Source organism: Calonectris borealis, chromosome 4, assembly GCF_964195595.1.
Source record: "Calonectris borealis chromosome 4, bCalBor7.hap1.2, whole genome shotgun sequence".
Taxonomy (NCBI): domain Eukaryota; kingdom Metazoa; phylum Chordata; class Aves; order Procellariiformes; family Procellariidae; genus Calonectris; species Calonectris borealis.
Genome location: NC_134315.1, coordinates 7,798,209 through 7,819,257, shown reverse-complemented (window position 1 = coordinate 7,819,257; position 21,049 = coordinate 7,798,209). Strand labels below are relative to the sequence as shown.

The 21,049-nt window shown below is 39.0% G+C and overlaps 1 protein-coding gene across 19 annotated transcripts in view; it reads left to right on the top strand.

The window, feature by feature from the left end:
• Positions 1–17,316, top strand: part of CTBP1 (C-terminal binding protein 1) — a 251,247-nt gene extending 233,931 nt beyond the window's left edge. For 16 of the 19 annotated variants that reach the window (XM_075148510.1, XM_075148523.1, XM_075148515.1 and 13 more), the window contains 5 exons: positions 28–242; positions 4,176–4,306; positions 6,495–6,622; positions 10,095–10,212; positions 15,840–17,316. In XM_075148510.1, coding sequence (XP_075004611.1) covers positions 28–242; positions 4,176–4,306; positions 6,495–6,622; positions 10,095–10,212; positions 15,840–16,026 — 779 coding nt within the window. In that variant the 3' untranslated portion in view covers positions 16,027–17,316. The remainder of the gene's footprint in view (positions 1–27; positions 243–4,175; positions 4,307–6,494; positions 6,623–10,094; positions 10,213–15,839) is intronic. The other 3 variants (XM_075148512.1, XM_075148509.1, XM_075148525.1) reach the window with 1 other exon arrangement.
• The last annotated feature ends 3,733 nt before the right edge of the window (positions 17,317–21,049 follow it).

The window sequence follows — 21,049 nt, the reverse complement described above, 5'->3', positions numbered from 1 at the left end:
TCTCATTGCATGTTTCTCTTGTTCTAGGGCGTGTTGGGCAAGCAGTAGCACTACGTGCCAAAGCCTTTGGCTTCAGTGTGATTTTCTATGACCCATACCTCTCGGATGGCATGGAGCGTGCTCTGGGACTGCAGCGGGTGAGCACTTTGCAGGACCTGCTGTTCCACAGTGACTGTGTTACCCTGCACTGCAACTTGAATGAACACAATCATCATCTTATTAATGACTTCACCATAAAGCAGGTAATCATCTCTGTGGGTGCCCTCCACACCGGTGCTGGTGGCTGACACTGTATAGTGTTTGTTTATGTAAACAGGCAGGTTCTCATTTGAAAGACATTTCTTTCCTTTTTGCTACTTTGAGATCAGGCAGGTTTATAACTGATTAGGAATTAGCTGGTGGCTTATGTATTGTTGCTTTTATTGTCTTTTTTGCTCAGTAACATTGCATTTGTGGGAATATTTTGCTCTTCTTACTGTTGCTCAGATTTAATGAAGTTGCATTTATGTAAAAGCACTTTTTCTGTGTCTTCTAGTAGCTACTTCCTTTACCTGTGTATTTGCAGGTAGCAATTCTGCCTTTCATTCTTGTTCCTCAGTTTGAGTTCTTTAGATGCAATTTAAGGATTATGACTAAATGGCTCCCCCCTGTGCTCAGTCCTGATGCTTGCAGAGCGCTTCATGGATGGATTGTATTTACAGCATTGCATTATTTGGAAAAATAATGTTTCTTGGAATTAGTACTAACCTCTCCCTAAAGTTTTAGGTAATATTAAAATAATTTCAAAATCTAGGTGTAGTACCTGCTCTGTTATTGACTAATCTGATAGTAAGCTTTTTCATTAAATGTCTAGCTTCTGACTCCAACCTCAGTGTAGGTAACAGCAAGAAGTACAATGTTGAGGTGTAAGAATGTAAATAGTGTACAGGAAAGAAACTCTAAGATATAATAGCTGATTTTGCTGTTCTTTATATATGTAGTGTTTGTATGTGTTGGTAACAATGACAGTAGCACTCTTTTGCAGTAAAATCATTGCTTCTGAGAAATAGTTTGCACCTACTACTCTTGAACTTTAGGAGAACTGAGGTAATTACTGAAAGTGTTCCACAGTCATGTAGGATCATGGCAGAAAACCGACAATATAACACACTTCTTTATTTGAGAGTTTAGGGATTTGGCAGATCCATCCCTACATAAAATTGGGGTTTGGGATTTAAAACTCTAAATAATAAAGAAGTTTAAAATGTAAATCTCTAAGAGAACAGAGTTCTGTCCTCCTGCCCTGAACGTTCTCTTTTGTTCTGTGCTCAGGTACATTTAATGGTTATTACATGGTTAGATGTCTTTGCAAGCAGACATCTAGACCCAAACAGAATTCCATGGAATTCAGTGGGACCGTCTGGAGGCTTAGGAGTGGTCTCTCATTATACAGTGGACTGTGAAACTTGGGCCAGTGTGTCACGGGAAGTTTTTGAGTGGAGGTGGATAAACTTTGGAGAGGGCTTAGTGCATTAATCAGAGAAACAGACGAAACAAAACAGGCTAAAACTGAGTGATACCATCTGAAATGAAATGCATATAATAAAGTCTGTACTGGAAAGGATGTTGTAAGCATTTATCTTGCTGTTTGTTATCTTTCATGATTAAAGCAAGGATTAAAAAGTTAGAAGATAGTTCTTGCTTTGGGTAAAAGTTCGGATGAAGCAGTCTGTATTGTAACAGCTGATGTGAAAACCGTAAGATTGTAACACCTCTGGCTGCTTGGGTTGCATAGAGCAGATCTTCTGAATATGTATCAAAAAGAGCAGAATAGTTTTTTTAGGCTGACGGATGTTAGATTTGGCCTAAAATTTTTAGAGAGCATTGCATGTCACTTTTGTCCAATATTGCATGCTCGTGTAATAACCAGTTTTTAAACAAAGTACAGAGAAGTATGGTGCATCTCATTTCACCAAAGTCTCACCCTGAATTTTATTTAGAATCTGAAATTACATGACAAAATGTCTTTGAAAATTTGGTGTCAGTCTTCTCTTTCAGTAGCTTTTCCCTTTAATTAGTCAGCATTCTGCCTAGCCATCGTGCTTGGCCCTGTAGTCCCAGAGTAGCTCAGAGAAGTGTTTCAGGCTTGTGTTTATTGAGCCCATGGTAATCAAGTGCTCTTAAGAGAAGCTGAGGTCATCTTTAGTTTTACAGATTTGAGAAAAAGACGCTGCAATTTAAACGCAATACATTTTTAAAGCAGCTATGCAGGTTTAGTGTAGGTGAATTTAACAGCCGTCAGCAGTTCTAGCTGTGAAGCTCTTTCAAGCTTCCCATTGTTAAGGGTCATCTCCAGCTGCATCCACCCTTATAGTTTATCATGAGTCACGTAATTCATTCCCACTAGAATGCATTTATGCAGCCATGTTCTGTTTGATTTGGGCTTGTCTTAGTACTAGCTTTAGAGTTTTTTAAATAGTCCTAAAATGAAAACTCAAGCAAGGTTATTAAGATTGACCAGAAAATTTTGACAGGGTTCACTTTGATTAAAATTTTCAAGTCCTTCAAAGGGCATATAAATACACTAAGCTATACTTAAAACTCAAATTATCTACTTGCAAGAGCACAGAAATAGGAAGGGGATATGAGCTCCCACGAGCCTACATGGCATGTCTGCACAGCAGGTGTGATTGTCACTTGGGTGAGCCCTCCTGTGCTAGTTTTGATCCAGTTCTGACAGCTGACTTAAGTAGTGGAGATGCAGTGATGGTTCCCATCAGGAACGTCTTGTTGTTACTAGACCAACTTAGGATCATGCCACCATTTCTTCACTGTACTAATTCCCAAATTAATTACATAAAACTGAAAGAAGTATCCCTTGGTTCTGCTCCTGGAAGTGGACTTTGGTTTTGGTATACAGACCAATGGATGGTTCTCCTGTAAGCCCAAGAGTCTGCAAATGGAGAGAGCCAGGGCCACACTAAACCCAGTGAGTTGGCCGGTAGAATATGGTGGTTATTTTTCTTATAACCCTACTGCAAGCGTATGCATGTTAATTGTTTAATATTTCCTATGATCTCATGTAAAAAAAATTCTCGTAGCTGACTTTCATCCAAACCTCCTTGTTCATGAATTTGGCATTTCCAATCAGTCTTTTGGAGTAAGGATCCATTTACATAAGCTTTAGTTTGACATATAGGTTTCAAGTAGTTGACTTGATGTCAAAATATTGGGGGTTTGTTCTTATGGTGAGAGATGGAGCCAGCACAAAATGAGATTTTTATCATTCACCTTCACCATGGTTCCTGCTCTTCATATGCTTACCTTCATGCACAGAAATGCTTCTGAGATCAGAAGCTGTGTTTGAGACATCTGGTAAAGGATGAAGTATTAGGGCATCTGGAAGCAGGATGTAGTAATTTATTTTTTTTCCGTACCATCTCTCTTATTTAAACCGCCACTTTGTTTTCAAGTTGTGGATATATTATGGTGTAAATTCTTGTAGTTCTCCCCACACCGGTGTCATCTACAACGCTAAACTGCACAATGCACAGCACAGCTTCTCTCCTGGGCACACAGCGTTCTCAACCAAATTCATTTTCATGCCTTTTAATTGAATAATATAAGAATTCTTTAGACCTTTATTTGAAAAGTCTCACAGGGAGGAGGAAGCTGAAGTAACAAAAATAAATAAAACATAGATCCACTGTGTTTTGGCAACTAAAGGGAAAAGTGTTTGAAAATCCAAAAGCATTGATTTTTCTGAAAAATTCATGTAGGCTTTTATTTGTGTGAAAGTTGAAAACCACAAAATATGAATTTGTTTAAGAATGTGCTGTAGTTTCTGTCTCATGCAATTTCACAGTGAAATAAAAAGGCATAAAATGATCTGTCACTTTCATATGCACAGTTGTATCTTTTGATCATGTTACTGCACAATATCTGAAACAACGCTTCTATTAAAAGACACTACTTACAAGAACCAAAAGGTTATGAAGTGCTGTGAAATAGCATTTTGTGTTAGAAGCATCGCATTTTGTGGTACTTTCCAACGGAAAGGGAAGACAACTGTTACAGGTTAAATCAGCTGAATAGCCTTTGTTGTAATGGATGCTTCTTTTGAGTAAAAAATAATGCCACAACGATTTTATTTCATTTATTTTTATTTCATCATTCTTGTTTTTAACTTTCCCTAGATGAGACAAGGGGCTTTCCTGGTCAACACAGCTCGAGGTGGGTTAGTAGACGAAAAAGCACTTGCACAGGCCCTGAAGGAAGGAAGGATACGAGGGGCAGCCTTAGATGTACATGAGTCAGAACCATTCAGGTGCTTTTCCTTTTCTTTTCTTTTTATTTTGTTCACTTTCTTATTTTTAAGTCTTAGTGCATGATACAATCAACAGCAACAAGTAAATTGAGTTTTCCCTTCATTTGGTAGCTAAATACTCCTTAGTAAAGCAACATGAATCTGTGCAGCACTGGACTAATGCAAATGTAGATGGAGCTTGTGTATGTGGTCAGAAGTGAAAAAAGTGACATCCAAGATTTAATTCCTTGAAAAAAAAAAAATCTAATGGGCTTATTTAGTAGAAATAGCAGGGAGTTGGGTTCAAATCCTGGGCATGGCTTTGTGTCATGGCTTTGAGGGGAGTGCTCCTTTGTCATTGATGCAACTCTGGAGGCAACTAATGTTGATGTCTGAACAGACTCTTTCAGAAGGCAAAGAGTTGAGATTTGGTGTGAGAAATAACTACTTTATGACACCTTTCTGGAGGAGAAGACATACTTTTGTCCAGATTGCCTCTGCAGGAAAGCCATAAACGTAACAGGTTGCAAAAAAAGTTAAGATAAGGAAGGTGGTCAGAGTGCAGGTTTTGTTTTGTTTTACCCTTTATCAGGGGAGTAGTAACTCTGCTCTCGTTAGCAGAGCTGGTAGCACAAGCCTTAGATGTTGAATGACACTGAGAAGTCCAGCGTTTTAGGCAGAGATGTACCACTCCCCAAAGTGGCATTGGTATTACGACACAGCACTCCTAATCAGAAATGAGCCTATTTGATATGTCCTTGAGTCTTGAGCCTGACTTCTGAGTTAGAGTTATGAGAATAGGCTGGTGTCGCTTAGTGCTTGTATGTGACAAGCCTTTTTCAGTTGTTCAGTCTGGGCAGGGAGAAATGTTAATTTTAACTGGAACAATCCATGTAAGTTTTTGAAGAGGAACAGATTCAGGACTTGAGGGCAGGTTGTAAAGACTGGAGAGAGGAGAGTCTCTCTCATATCAGCTGGGGGCAGAGAATAGAAGCTTTAAAAAAACAGGATAGTATCCTTTTAGGTAGAATTTTTATATCTACTGAGACACAATGCCACATCACAAATATTTAATTTTATTTATGCATATCCTGCATTCATTTACTTCTAAATGTAGTCATTACAATGCAGTAGTGCTGTGCAAAGCCAGAATCTAACAGCTCAAGGGACTTTCAGCTACATACATTCTTCCCAATTCAGATCTCAGATCTGCACAAGCAGACCGTTGCACCTATAGGAAGCCCCATTTACTGCATGGAGATGCCATCTGCAGAGATTCAGTTGCAGGATTACAGCCACAATTTCCTTTGGCTTCAGTGCTGCATGTCTATCTGATCGCAGCATGCAACTCTCTATTCAAGAGTTTTGCCAGATATTCTGATGTTTATTGAACTACAGATGAAATCTATCATTTTATGAATTATGACCAACTCTGAAAGCACGCTTTTGTCTTAAAATATTTTTTCTCTTGTTGTTACGGTTGACTGTAAGATTATTAAATCTGGAAATAAATAGGAGGAGCGAGTTTCCATTATTTTCAGTTTCTTTACTCTGTGTCTGTGATAGCACTTTTACACAGATTCATTGCTTTCCCTGAAAATCAATCTGTAAAGTAAATTTCCTTCTTTCTGTGGAGTTTCTATGAAGGAACAGGAAAGAAAAAATAGTTAAAAATAACAGAAAAAAATAACTGAATTATCAAAAAAAAAAAGTTGAGGCTGCTGATGGACACACTTCTTATTTGGAAATAATTGTAAGATTTTTTTCTTTAAATGACTAAATGTCACATTTACACTGACTCTTGAGAGAACAGAGCTTTGTTGGCTAAGGCAGTAAAAGTAAAACTGTGATGAAACGGACAAATGGAATGACATCCTGAATTGATTTGGGTCTTGCTTTATGCATTTCTGCACCAGAACTGGAGTAGCAGTGGCTGTAGTTAGCAAAAAGTGCATTGGACAGAAGCTAATGTTGCTACTACGTTTAGGTTCTACGCTTTGAGTCTATGAGAGGTAATCGTTGCTTATTTATACCATGAATAGTGTATTAAATTAACTGACAGAATTAAAAACAAACCCAACAAGGAATAGAAATGCAATTCTTTTCTGTTGTAGAAATTAATCTGTGTATGTACAAATCGATCTGGATCCCCCCTTCCCCCCCCCCCAATATTTTTTGTCATTTGATCTTGTTTTAAATCTTCATTTAGCTTTAGTCAGGGCCCCTTGAAGGATGCACCAAACCTGATCTGTACCCCACATGCAGCCTGGTATAGTGAACAAGCCTCAATTGAGATGCGGGAGGAAGCAGCACGAGAGATCCGAAGGGCGATCACAGGTACTAACTCGCTTTATTAGCTCCTTCACTGCGTATTTCTTTTTAACAAACTTTTTCATTCTTCAGTCTTGAAAGATGTTGAAAAGAACCAGCCTAAGGTTTTATTTACCACTTCTAGTACTTGGAACATAGAAATGAGCAAATACCCACTAAGTCTGTTCTCAGAACTGGAACAGATCATTTTGGAGGTTCATTGCAATTACAAGGAGAAGGCAGGCACTCTAAAATAAGTACTTCTTCCATACAACAGCAGTATACTTACATATGAAAAATCTGCCTTTTTTTTTTTTTTTGTCGCATGTAAATATTACCTATTTGGTGGGTTTGACTGCAAGTCATCTAGATATTGCTGGTATCCTTTCGTAGATTTTCCTAGATGCCCCCTTATACTTGTCATGAGCAGTTCTGTTTCTTTTATTCTTTTTGGCTCCTTTGTATTTTCCAAAGTTCATCCAAATTTGTCTTAGAGGACAGTGTGGAATTTCTGTGTCTTTAAGGCTGTAATGTTCAGAGAGAAAGCATCTAGAGCTTCATGCTGTTCCTAGTAATGCTCATATCTCAACAACTCATTCTCTATGTCAAAACAAAGTTTTCAGTATTTTGTTGGGAGGGTACTCTCTTTGAGATGTTCCTCTCTTTAAAACATTGCTAAAGAAGTCTGGCATTTTAAAGGGCAAAGTCTCTTTGTTATATAACTACCATGTAATTGTAAACTGTTCACATAAGAGAAAACAGTTACGTCTTGAACATGCACTGCTAATAAATAAAATGAGAAGAGTGAGCCATTTGGCATTGGTTTGAATCCCTTGTAGCTTAAAATAAAAGGAAGGATTTTCATACTGGAAAATGATTCATTAAGCACTAATGTTCTCTCTTTAGTAGGACTTTGCTGTTTCCCCCTTGGCAATATAGGCTGAATGCTCTGCAGACACGAAGGGCCATCTGTGTCACCTTGAGAGTAGCTTAGTGCCAACACATTGCTCTGCTACACAAGAAGCACTAGCAGTAGCCTTTCCTGTGTCTTGTGCCTAGAGAGGCGGGGCAATTGATTTTCATTTATAGCCTGTGCAGAAAGAAGATTCTCCTCTGGATGGTGATTAAAGGCATCTCTTAAACTCCTGATCTGAATTGCCCTTTACAGGACTATTTCTCTCTTGTTTTAGAGGGAACGTAAATAGTCCGACCATCCGTTTGCTGGAATTGGTCCTTGTGCTTATACTCCAGAAGAACTCTAATAGTACATTCATTAAGTTGTTGTATAACTATTCCCTGCTCCCAAATAGCTCTGGGAGAGATTGCACAAACCAGCACACGATACCTACGTGGGGGATTATTGATGTGCAAATAAGCATTAATAGGCTACGATCTGAAAACTGAATAAGAGTCAGCTATACAGAGCTAGTTTTATGTTAAATATTGTGCAGTAGCCCAAACATATGTGCCTGGGAAGACAGACCTATATTTTCTTAAAGTGTGTGATTGTTCTATCAGCAATCTGTATCATTGATTTGTATTGAAGCTGTCAGCACCTCAGTGTTTGCACATGGTTTGTAGTAAGATCAAACTGAGGCCAACATTAGGGAGGCGAGAATGACATTGAATTGCAGTGAAACAAATGTAGGAAAGATACAGGAAGTGTGGGATAAAGCTGGATATCTGAAAGCCATAGGGGAACACGGGAGAGAGGGTGTAGAGAGAGAAACTAATTGGAAAAAGGTGTACAACGAAGGAATGCAGGCTATGACTACCATCTGACGATAAAGATGTTAAGTGATTCCGCTGTTACCAAAAAGTCAATGACGTTCTGATGTATAAAATAAAAATAATAGGCAGAGATTAAATATCTTTAAATATATTTTTGAACATCAAAACATTCAAAGTATTAAATAAGGAGGACCACTGAAAACAGTAATGGAAGAAACGGGAAGGCGAGCATGGCAAGTGAAAAAAATCGTTCTAAGTTTAAAATAAATAAATAAATACTGTTTTGTAAGGGGAGACCAGTAGAACATGCCTTCAGAAGTTAGCAAAATGAAGGTGAGAGGGGCAAGGAGGAAGATACGATTGCAGTTTAAAAATACTTGAGAAGGACAAACATCAGAAGAAGAAAGATACTGTTTAAATTCATGGACAATTTTGGCAGAAGTTTAGATGGATGCGTATTTCAGCTAAATTTAGAAGATGATTTCTAATCAAGAGGAGGGTAGGAATTCACCCATAATGGGACATGTACCTCATCTTGTCCGGTATTGAACTAAGAAGCCCTTTCGGCTCGTGCGTAGCAGATGTGGGAAGTTTTAGTGACATAAGCGCAAGTCGTGGAGTATTTGATGGTATCCACTAGACAAAACACAATTCTGTGAAAAGGCTTTTTTACAGCCCCATTGTGGCCAGGCTGATGGATAGAAAGAGCAGGCAAAGAGTAGTGAAGTCCTTAAAGTTTCAGTAGGAAGTTGGAGACAAAAAGCCTGGGTTCTTCAACGATGGAGCGTGGTCAGTTTTTGGAAGTGTTTCTGGAGTACTGTTGCCAACAGTAGCAGGGGTAGATTCGAACTTGCCTTTTTCTACCTCTGTGTGTGCAAATGCATAGTAAGATTAAACTTTAGAAAAGATACATTAAAACAGATGTCAGAAAAAACACAGGCTCCAGTTGATCTCCCGTTGAAGTAGGTGAAAATATTCCTGTTGCCATGAAGAAAATTTGTATCGTATCTGTTCATGTCATTTTTTGCAGGGCTGGAGATGGCTCTGCAGAAGACAGTCAGAGGCTTGTCCAGTATGTGCTGAATCAGGTTGACAGATTTTCCAGTATCTGTGTCTTAAAACTTCAGTTATACTTCAGAGGTTAAGCAAAAGTTTTGAAGGAATGAAGAAGAGAGTTTTCTGGTGTATTTTCATTTTTTGTAGGAATGAAAGAGATGGCTGAGGATTAATACATTATAGTAAATAAATGTGAAGAGCAATTGATACAATTTATCAGGAGGACAGGAAAAAAGTGTCAGTTATATTCAGGTTTTTGGCAAGATTCCGTTCAGAATCCTACATTCTTCAATACATGTTTTTATTGCTGTTACACGTGGAGGGAAAAGGAAGAAAGTGAAGTTAAAGACAGAGAGCAGGAGGCTACAGTACTGAATTTGAGTGGCAGCCACCCTCTGTACTCAAGTTTTAGCTTCTTGGAAAGCATGAATCGTGTTGATTATGGTTTTATTGAGACCTGTATATAAAAGACAGAGGGAGACAGAGAAATAAAAAATATACAGAGCATTTTAACCATTATTAACTAAGTCCCAGACAAAAGGGGAACAGTGAGGATCAAAAATAAGATCTTAGTGTGATTTTATGTATTGATTTAAATATGCAAATATTTATAACTATTTTTAACATAGATACATTAAGAGCATAAGGCTCTTTTTTTTTTTCTTTTAAAGTGGTTTTTTATTTCCTCTCCCTCTCCCTCACTTCATCCTAGGTCGTATTCCAGACAGTCTGAAAAACTGTGTTAACAAAGATCATTTGACTGCAGCTACACATTGGGCCAGCATGGATCCCGGAGTTGTTCATCCAGAGCTTAATGGTGCTGCATACAGGTAAGCGTGCTGCAGGTGTAAAAGAAATACCTCCTCTCCTCAATTCAGAGATAGGTATTCAAGAATAAATAAAAAGACCTTCATATTAATAAATGAACTGGTTTTGGATTAGGCCCCAGCTATATTGTTTTCATAATTGTTGCATTCAGGAGAATGATCTTGTTTTGCTAGTTGAAGTCAGTCATGCAGTGCGTAAGTACGTTTCCTTTTCTTATCTTCTTTGTGTGGTTAGTAATATCTGAACAATACACAGTTTTTTGTATATTCAAGTAAAACAACTCTGGTCGTCTCTAGTGAGTGCAGTGGAAGTTTATGTTCCTTTTGCTGAAGGTAATGCTGCAGCAGTAGGTTACAGAAAGACTTTCAATAATAGACTATTGTTGCGTGGTTTTGTGGCCTCCAGACACACGAGAGAACAAATCACTCAGCCTGGGTGATTATGAAAATAGGTTTAAAATAGTGTTTTCTAAATCATACGTTTAATTTTTAAGCAAAAGCATTTGAGGGACTTGATCTACGTATTCTCAATCAACTGTGAAAGCAGCTTTTAATAATTAATAGAAAGGGGCAATTTTTTTATATTCCAATATGTACGTTCCTTAGTTGCTTTGTTTGCTTGAGAGTCTTTCTCTGTCCCTTTATCCCTAGCCGCTGTTCTAGCAGCAGATTTTTTCTAGTAGCCAGCTTCACATAATTTTTATTTATGAAAAACCTCTGCAATTTTTTATCTTCCAGTATGGTATTTACTCATAAGTAGGATGAAAGTGGCTGAGAAAGCTACAAACAGCTGCTTCCCTCAATGCCTTGAGGGAAGGGACAGTGCAGTCCTTTCATTATTTTTTTTATACCTCTTTGTCCTAATCTTTCCGCTGCCATTCTTCATACATCTTCCCTGTCTTTGTCGTCCTTCAGGAGGGCTACCCCATACTTTTAATAGATACAGGATTTTTTTTTTTTGTGTTACCCCATATGAGAACCCACCTGTGCACTGCTGAGAAGTGAAGTAAAGCTCTTGTGTCCCAGTGACTTCTAACAGTCTCATCAGAAAGCGATGGAGAGATGACGGGGGGGAGCGTCACCACCCTCTGCCGTAATCTCCTGATCAGTAGTCATAAGCGCACCAAAGGAAAAGAGTAACTTTGATTTGATCAACATATGTTGCATACGTTGCATATGTGAGCATATATCTCGCATCACGTCACGATGTTTATTTTCAGAAAAAGTACCCGTACCCCTAAATATCTGAAGAAGGGTGTTTTTATTTGCTTAAATGAAAAGTTCAAGCACATGCCTTCTCCTCCACACAGCATGTGGCTTCTTTGACTTCAGTTTGGAGTATTTAGGGTATAGCTGGATGCAATTGAGGCTTAAAGGCAGGTGTTGCTGAACTGGGGGCAATAACTCCAACCCTGTCATGGCAATTAAGAACAGGGTTGCGTGCCCAAATAAGATGCAGTTGTTTGTTCTCATTTTGGGGGTCACAAGTCCAGCAGAGCAGGCTTCACAGCTAGAAATGGATTTTAACTTAGGAATGTTTTGGGAGTTAATGATTTACAAGGTAAAGACCATATGTATTTCATTTAAGCAGGATAAACACAGAACTGAATGCCTTTTTTAGATATTGCTTCAGTCAGTTTTTTCAATACAGAAAACTCATCGTAAATAAATTCTGACTTCACAATTATTTTCAAATGCAAAATAAAACTCATTTTGGGAATTTTGAGGGAGAGGTTAAGAGTCATACAACAAATATTAAAAGCTTCTTTTTGGAGGGGTGATAGAATAGTGTTTGAGTGTTGGTGAAGGCAGTTATTATTTTGTGCAGTATAAATATGCGGAACTTGAAGCTCAGACTTTATGAAGAAATTGGTTTCAGTAGCAGTGTTTGCTGATGCTTAATTCCTACCTGGATTAAGTACAGAATTTGAATTGATTGTTCGAAACGAATTTTTCTGTCTTTTCTTTGCAGTCCAAGATTATGTTCAACTAACTGAGTTCTGGAGTCTTTCACAGGCAGTATGATGTTTCAGATGTGCTAATAACCATATCATAGTCGTGTAATTCCATTAGAAGATAAAACCTGGGATAATAATTTATATGTTAAAAAATGCAAATAGCTCTTTCGGTGAACTAAAACTAACAAAGCTATTTTATTCTGGATATATCATTTATTTTGATGTAGGACAGAACTCTTAAATTATCAGATATTATCACAAGCAAAGAACATTGAGCATTCATCAGCAGAACATAATCTAGATCTTCTGAATATCTTCGTATTCTGGGGAAAACAAAACCATTTACTATGTGAAACGCAAGACACCCTATCAACACAAAAGGTCAAGCGAACAGGACCTATCCCATGAGTAAAGATGAACGATATTCCTGAGAAGGAACTATTTGCAGTAGTCTCAGTGAAGCAGCATAATATAGCCTGGTTTTGTGTTATTACTGTGTATTTGTTACTGAGCTGCCCGTTAAATAACCCCCTCCCGTTTCCTGTGTCCCAGAGCGTGCAGGTTATAGGCAAAGTGAAATTTGGCGGCCAGTAAACAGTGATTGTGCGGTTTATAGACATGTTGACGTATCTTCCTGCCTTCTAACAGGTGATGTTAGGAAGATGAGAATAGCGAGGTATTGAAGAGATACTTTGATGAGAATAGTTAGATGTTGGTAATTCAGGAGTTATTTCACGTTGAGGTGTTTCATTGGTGATTTTCAGACTCTGTAATGTAAGATAACAGCATGCACTTAAATTTTTAAGCTCTTTTGGGACAGACTCCGTTTCTTGAACAGAGCTTAACATAGTGAGTTCAAGGTGATTCTGTAGTTTAAAAAATACAAGAGATTAGCATAGAAATTAAAGTTGCCTTTCAGTTGTAATTAAGAAGGCTACTGTATTTTTCTTCATAAATTAAGGCTATGTGGGGGAAGGGGAAGGAAGAGTATGAAGTAGCAGAGGAGGTGTAACTGATCTCTTGCTTCTGCTTTCACAAAAAATTTAATTCAGCGGACATTTTACCTGGAAAAAATTTCAACTTATTTCTGCCAGAGGAGGAAGATTGGGAGCAACTTTATGAAGTGCTGGAGGAAATGTATTTGCTGGTTAAGAATAGAAAAGCAATAAATAGCAACATAAGGGAAGGTTATGTAGGATAGAAGTGTGTAGAGGCTGTTGAGTTTATATGTTCTCCTTTCAGAGATTAGGTTTGAACAACAATGATGATTAAATTAAAAAGGGATAAAAATTATGAAAAGAGAATGGCAAAACAGGGTTAGGAGTTGTCAAGCAAAATACAGTTTCTGTAGAGGGCTATGTTATCTGTATTTTGGCTACTGCCACTGTAGCTTTAGGAGAAGAAGAACAATTTTAGGGCTTTTGGACGTTACTAAAAGTCTGTAGGAAGCCTCTATCTGAGGAGAGGTGCTCGTAGGTGGAATCCCAATTATTACAACTTGGTGTCCAAGGGGAATATTTTTATATACAGAAAGAACATTTGGAGTCAAAGGAGAACTACAGATGTGTAGTTCAAACTGCTTGATGTGCCCATAAGGTAACTGATAATGCTCCTGATTGAGCGCCGTCCATTTTCACAAGGGGAGGCTCCGACTTTTCTTCCTGAGGGAAAAGCAGTTGCAAAATTTGCGCCCTCCTTGATTTCTTCCAGCTCCAGTGTGTTGATGCTCGGGGAATATGTTGTTAGAAAGTAGAGATTCTGTGTTGGAAACAGTTGCTGTGTTGGGCTTTTAAATGGAAGTTTTTGTCATTTCATGTTGTGTTTTTTATGAAGCACCTAAGCTGTTTCAAAATGAAATTTGAATAAATAAAACAATACCCAGTCTGACAGTTTTTGTAGGAATTGAAGCAAATTTGATTAATAAGATGCAAATTGAGGTACTGAAACAAGCAACTAATTCCATTAGCAACTGCAAATTAATTCTAAGGAACCTCTCTTGAGAAGGAATTAGCATAGGAAACCCTGTAAATATGTGTACAATTGGGAACAAAGTTATCTGGCCTACAGGTGGTGTGATCTTTCACATACGGGTTGTCCATCCCAGATTACAGTCAGTGGTATGATCCGTAGGAATCTTCCCCACGATAACCAGGCCGGTGTATGGTGTCTTCCTTGTCCCTGTGCCGTGTCGGATAGCCAAGCTGAGCCCCTCTGGCACAGTGTCGGCAAAAATCAGTTTCCGTGATATTTCTGTGGTGGAAGAAAAAAGAAGAAATAAATGTGCTTTCCTCCAGCTTTTTTCCTCCTCTGAGTTTCGCATGAGTTCTGCACTAACTTTCTCTCAGTTTGAGGGAACTTAGGATGAGCAGCACAAACATGCATTACTTTAAAAAGATGCTACTGAAATGGGGTGAAATTCCCTGATGCATTCAGCGTTGAACTCTGATGAGAAGAAAATCAGCCGTAGAATGATGTGATATTTGAAAAACCTTGACAAGACTACAAGTGCCTTTTCTCCCATTTAGTTCTAAGTAAATACTAGGCTAGCAAATGCCACAGTAAGTGGTGAGTTTGTGTGTTCAGGCTTTCAAATGGATAATGCTCTTGCTAGGATGCTTGGGTGAGTGGAATACAGCAGGAGAGAACAAGGGGTGAGTGTGTGCAGCTTTGTGATGGGGAGAGGAGGCGAAGTGGCCAGCGTGAGATAACTTGCAAATGCATATTGAGGTATTTGGCTAAAAAGAAAACATATTTCTGTTAAAAGTGTTCATGTGTAGCTGTTGTTTATATACAGGACAGTGAAATACCAGTGTTCATCACTTATATCTGAACTTTGGGATTGAAACAGTAGATTTGCAAGATTTTTTTTTAGCCTGTTAATATCAGAGCCATCATAAAATCAAGCTGAATCAGAGGGTGATTTTTTTGTTGAATTCGTAAAATATTTAGGCCTCGGTGTTCGTCCAGATAGAGTAAGAAATCTTTAAAACCATGCATAGTTTTTGTGTTTGCATCTCTCCTTCTTGCAGTCTGCCTAAAGCACTTGTCCTCTGTATAACTAGTACTGGTTCTCTTTCAGACAAGTACAGTGGCAAGTTGGATGCTGGAAAAGTTACTCAGGTGCAGTAGGTTTGAATTTGTCATCTTAAGAGTGTGTGGCTATGATTGCTCTTTGGGGGAGCCATCAGAAAGCTACGACTGCAAGATTAGTTTAAAAGAAGTTTTTTTTCAAACCACAACAATGAAATTTTAAAATTTCTACATAAGAATGAAAGAGAAAAAAAAATCCCCGAAGGTCAACTTGAGGAAAAGTCATAGAGAACAGATAGGTGTTGCACGGACCTAGCCTGAATTACTTCTTGTTGAGGCATACTTTGAGCGGAGCAATACTTCCAGGTTGTTTCCTTTGCTGTGCTGTCCCTCATGCTATTAAATCTGAAATCTGAAGAAACAGTCTAGCAAACCTTTATTTCTCATTTGGGTAAAATACAGCATCTTTTGCTTTATTTAGCAGCATCTGCATATGGTATTCTCATCGGGAGCTTAACCAACTGTCTCTCTCACTGGTCGGAAGAGAAAAGAAGCAGCTCTGTAGCTCTAGGAGGAGGCAAGGTGGGCTTTCCGGTCAGGCATCCCTTGGTTTTAATGGTTGTTCTCATTCTCTTCTCTCAGCAGGTATCCCCCAGGCGTTGTAAGCGTGGCTTCGACTGGCATACCTGCAGCAGTAGAAGGAATAGTCCCCAACCCTATGTCTTTATCACACGGCCTCCCTGCTGTAGCCCACCCGCCCCATGCTCCTTCCCCCGGCCAAACTGTCAAACCAGAAGCTGATAGAGACCACCCAAGCGACCAATTGTAGCCTACGAAAACAGCATTCCCAACATCGGAGATTTCAACTTCAGCGTGTGGAAAACAAACAAACAAAACAAAACAAAACCCTGGATTTTGATTAAAGGCAAAACCATGAACTTACAGGAGGAGACGATTATTATTTTAGAAACTGGTCCAATATACAGTATAAAAGGAAAAGGTGGGAGACAAAAAGAAGATTTGGAAACATTTTTTCCTCCGTATAAATTGTAGTTTGTCCCTGTCCAGTGGACTGATTCACTGTTTCTGTGTCCTATGGGTTCTTTGTTAAGCAAGAGAAGTTAGTAGTTAATTATATCATGAATGTACTTGTCTGTGTACAGTTTTTAGAACATTAAAAAGGGTTTGTTTGCTTAGCTGTCAACAAGGAAAAACATAAGGGAGGCATTCAACAAACCAATTTTGAGATTAAAAATCCTTTCTTTTATATTTTAAAACATGCCCAAAAATGAGGCAGTTGGCAAACTTCTCAGGACAATGAATTTTTCCCATTTTTCTTTCTACGCCACACAGTGCATTGTTTTTTCTACCTGCTTGTCTTATTTTTTAGAATAATTTAGTAAACAAAAGAAAAACAGTTTCTCCTAATTTTGGCATGAATTCCCTTATTTCAAAATGAAGACAACCTTGCAAAGAGATTTTGAGGAAAAAAAAAAAAGGTTTTGTATAAACGAGCATTGTGCTTTTTGTCACCAGTTAAAGTATATATTATTGGTGGTATGCGAAAAAGGCACTAGACTACTGAAAAGTAGCAGCATTTCATTGCCTACATTGATTCCTTCCTGGTAATGTGGTAGGCTAGCAATATTTTTGGTTAAAATCATGTTTGTGACTGTAACCATTTGTATGAATTATTTTAAAGAAATAAAAATCCCAGACAAATATCATATGTGTAAAAATTTTTATTTCTAGTAACTGTTTATTCAACTTTTATTAGGTTTCTTAGCTGTAATTTTTAAACAGATGCTGTCAAGTATTTCATTTCTAGCTTTACTTTGCTCTCTGTTGTTTGTAATACTGTCTTGGAAGCCTGAAAAATAAAAAAAAATAATTCTTTCCATACCATTTTTCCCTTTACATTTCGTAAATGTTGATCTTTTTTCCTGTGTTTCTAATGGAGTTTGAAATTAAGATGGATTTTGATTTGTACACCGGCATCATCAGCTACAGTATGGTAACAGCATTTATGCCACCGCTGTGGGCAGAGCAGAGGAGGTACAACAGCAACACAACAATAATAATAATAATAATAATAAACGTCTTTTGCCGAAGTCCAACATGAGAAGTGTCCATTGTTTTATTTGCTTTTGTGATGGTGGAAGCGTGCAGCAGGACGTAATTGTATTTGCTATATTGAAGGAGTTTGTTTCTTTGAGCGCAGGCAGAAGTGTTTCCAAGGCAGGTTGGATTTCAGCTGGAAGCTGTTTTGGCCTTTCCTGTGCTCCTGGATAAGATGTGCTTCATCCTACGCAGTTTAAAAAAGCAAGACAAAAGTTTAGCTGCTGCAAGAAGGAAATCCAGGATGGGCAAAAGTGAACCTGGACATAAACCTGCCCGGTGGCCTCTTGTCTATTTTGTCACTATTAATCTGAACCAGTAACTGTGCAGCTAAGGTTAGTGAGCTATTTTTATGGGATCTATGAAAAGTTACTGTCCCCCGTTCCTGCAAGTCCATAGAGCAGCCTCCACTTCTGTTAGGAAAATGTTGGGAGGCTGCAAATGAAGAAAGACTGAAACTTGCGGGTCCATCCCAAGGAGCACTATGTAAAGTGAAATTTTGTCTCCATGGAAGAATGGAAGGTTTTTGCCTTGAACGTTTAGAGCCAAAAATGTCATACGTTATAATTTATTTGATGGTAAAACCATTCCTATTCCCTCCATGAAACAAAACAGAAAACAGCCCTAAAGCTGCAAGTTATCCCAGCAAAGACACTTCTAGCAGCTTTGTGGCCAAAAACCTGCAAAAAACCAAATGCAGTCTTGCGCAGTTGAAGTAGGATTTCATATTTCATTGGTAATTCATGTTTTAAGATGCTTCTTTGGCAGGCTGAAGATGCTTCTTGAACATATGTAAAACAAACATTCAACATCTGGCTGCAAAGAATCGCTGACAGTCTCATTTGCAACCAAATTTCCCGAGGAAAACCAAGAGCCTTTTTTTTTTTTTCCCTTCTCTTGCATCAGTTTGGACGTGGCTTATGTAAGTAAGCTTTGTTTCCAGCGAATCAATAAATTGATGAACTAGAAATGAAGGCAGCAGTATTTATTGCATGGACTTCTTGGGCTCAATTCTGAAGCTTGCTGTCCTTCAACTGCATATTTTTGAGCTGTCATCCGTGCTTGCTCAGGCACAAACTGTTTCAGGATTTGAGCCTGAAATACTGCACGGATGGGTGCAATAGGGCATTGCCACTGAGGTGGTAACGTGTTCGATATTTTTATGCTAGTGCTTGAGATATAACTCTCGGTCTGACCCGTGGAGAGTAATCCAGTTTCCTGCTTCCATTGGAGCAGAAAGGAAAAGCCACCCGGGCAATGACAAGACCGATGGGTACTGACTTCTGGGTTATGCTCTGAAAAACTGAGTTAAAAAATTAAAAAGGCTTGGAGTAAATGACTATGGAAAAGTGTCCCATAATAAACAAAGGCTGTTATGCCAGACTAACCTCGTATCTTTTACAACTGCTTTTGTAAGTGGAAATGTGATTAGATTTCCCCTGTCTGGTAAAGGATGTGCTAAATAAAGTGTAGAGAGAAGAAGATGCAGTTAGTGGGAAAATACAAAGTGGGGAAGGCGATGGCTGCAGAGGGCCACAGGTGACCTGAGGCAGCGTTGAAAGGAGAAAGAGGTATCAAAGTGCCTGCCTCGAACAGTCAGGGTGGTTTTTGGTGGTGGTATTTGAATGGAGGATCTCGGCCAAGCAGGAGGCCCACCACTGAAACTGCTGCTGGCTGGAGGATTGTAAGGCATCACCAGTGCGCAGGAGGCTCTGGAGCCTGCACAAGAAGTTGATGGTATCAAAGAAAGGGCTGTTAGAAGCAGAAGGATAGCGGTTGTGCAAATGCAAAGTCACGTAGTTGCAAGTCAAAACAAAAAACTTGTCAGAAAAAGGAGCCATAAGCCGTTTCCCATGGTAGGACTGATTGATGGCCACTGCGGGGCAGCCGTGGAAAAGAATGGTGTGATGGGATGCATCTGGCACAGTATTTTTGGTAGGGACGAGAATGGATCAGAGGTGCTACACAGGACCTGGCGCGTTCGATGTGTGGTTTTTGGTCATGCGTTTTTGAAAGGGTGAGCTGGAGCTGAAGTCATGGCAAAGACCGGCTCTCAGAACGACTAACGGTGTGGAGGGCTTATCATGTGAGAGCAAATTGGAATAACTTGGCTTCATAGCTTAAAGTGAAGGCTGAGTTGGGGAAATGACTAAATAGTGAATGCTGAGGAGGAAGGAGAAATGTTAATGCTGCTGTATGAACAGACAAGCATAAAGGGGGGTTAGGGAAAGGTCTCTGTCAGCAGGGAGGTCCTGGGAAAGGATTCCAGTTGGGGTGACTGGGAGTCAGTCCTGAAGTCCCTGCAGCTTGGGTTGGGTTTCTTGTTTTGGTTTTGTGTTTGGGGTTTTGTTGGTGGTTTTTTTTTTTTTTTAATAACTTGTTTTTACAATCCAAAATGTGAGAACGCTGTTTAAAGGTCATACAAGGTTGCTACCAAATCAACAACTAGAGGCCTTTTCCATTCAGGGTAAAACACTTCAGCTTCCTTTACAACAAGCCTCAAGGCTTTTTCCTTTAGTATGTTTTTTTGAGAAAATGCCCTATTATTTGCTTGTCCAGCCTTCCACCTCAAATGATTAAGGCTGGCTTTCCAAATGACTGTGACTGCTGGAGTCTGGCTGTTAGCAGCTTATTCCTCGCCTCAGACCGAAGGGTTTTCTTCTCCTCTTGTTTAATCTCAGTGGATGCTTCAATAATGTCAGTTGTTCTGCTTGAAGGAGAAGGCAGCACTGCCAGTATTTCCTTTATTCAGTTCCCTCCAACCTTTCTACCGTTTGTAAATTGGAAAAAAAAAAAAAAAGGGAAAAAGGCAAAAAAAAAGCAGTCATCGGTTTTAAGGGCAGAGGGTAACATTAGATCATTTTCTCTGACCACTTAGTAAAGCCGTTCAACGTGATATGCTTCTTCATTAAACCTGATACTGTGTTTTGACTTAAATAAATCTTTCAGAAAGATTTCTAGTCTCTATATTAAAATGTCAAGTGGGGTTTTTGCTATTTCCTTTGACAGTTTGTTTAAATGGGGAATAACCGTCACTATAATTTTTAAACTGCTTTATTTAATTTGGCTTTCCATGTCTCTAAATTCCAGTTATTGTTTCATGTTGAACATGAGGTCATGTAGGCTGACTTGAATTTAGTGAACATGTCACATTTTAGCCATTTGCCTTTGTACTGAGGTCAGTGACACATCTTCCAGGAAGACCAAACAGTGTTATTCATCTGTTTTCTTTTCCAGTTTCTTTCATTATACTGTACATCCTTTCCTTTGTGGCTCTGTATTTTTGTCCTTTTGAATGACATAGTCCAGTATGGTTCTCTTCTGCAGATGAAATTACGGGATTTCTGATCTCTGACTTTCAGCTATTGTCTTCTTGCCTCCACTGACTTTCCGATTTCCTCGCTAAACTATTTTCCTGCAAAGTCACAAGTCCTTGAAGAATTTGATTAATCCTCGTCTCGCTCTTCAAATTGCATTTGCCTAGGTAGACCTGAGCACCTCATTCGTAGCGAAAGCTCCACGTTGAGTAAATGCTCAATGCAGTGGTCCCGCTCTCGTAGACCAAGCGCTCGCTTTCATCCCACCCTCCGCGCCCGGTGCGTGTCAGCTTCTTGCAGAATGTGCCTTATCTGGGTCTTGGACCTTGTATCGGGCTGTTTGACATCTGCCTCCTGTCCTTCCTTGTTTCTGTCCAGCATTCGGGGGACCTGGAACGTTACTTTTAGAATTCTTCC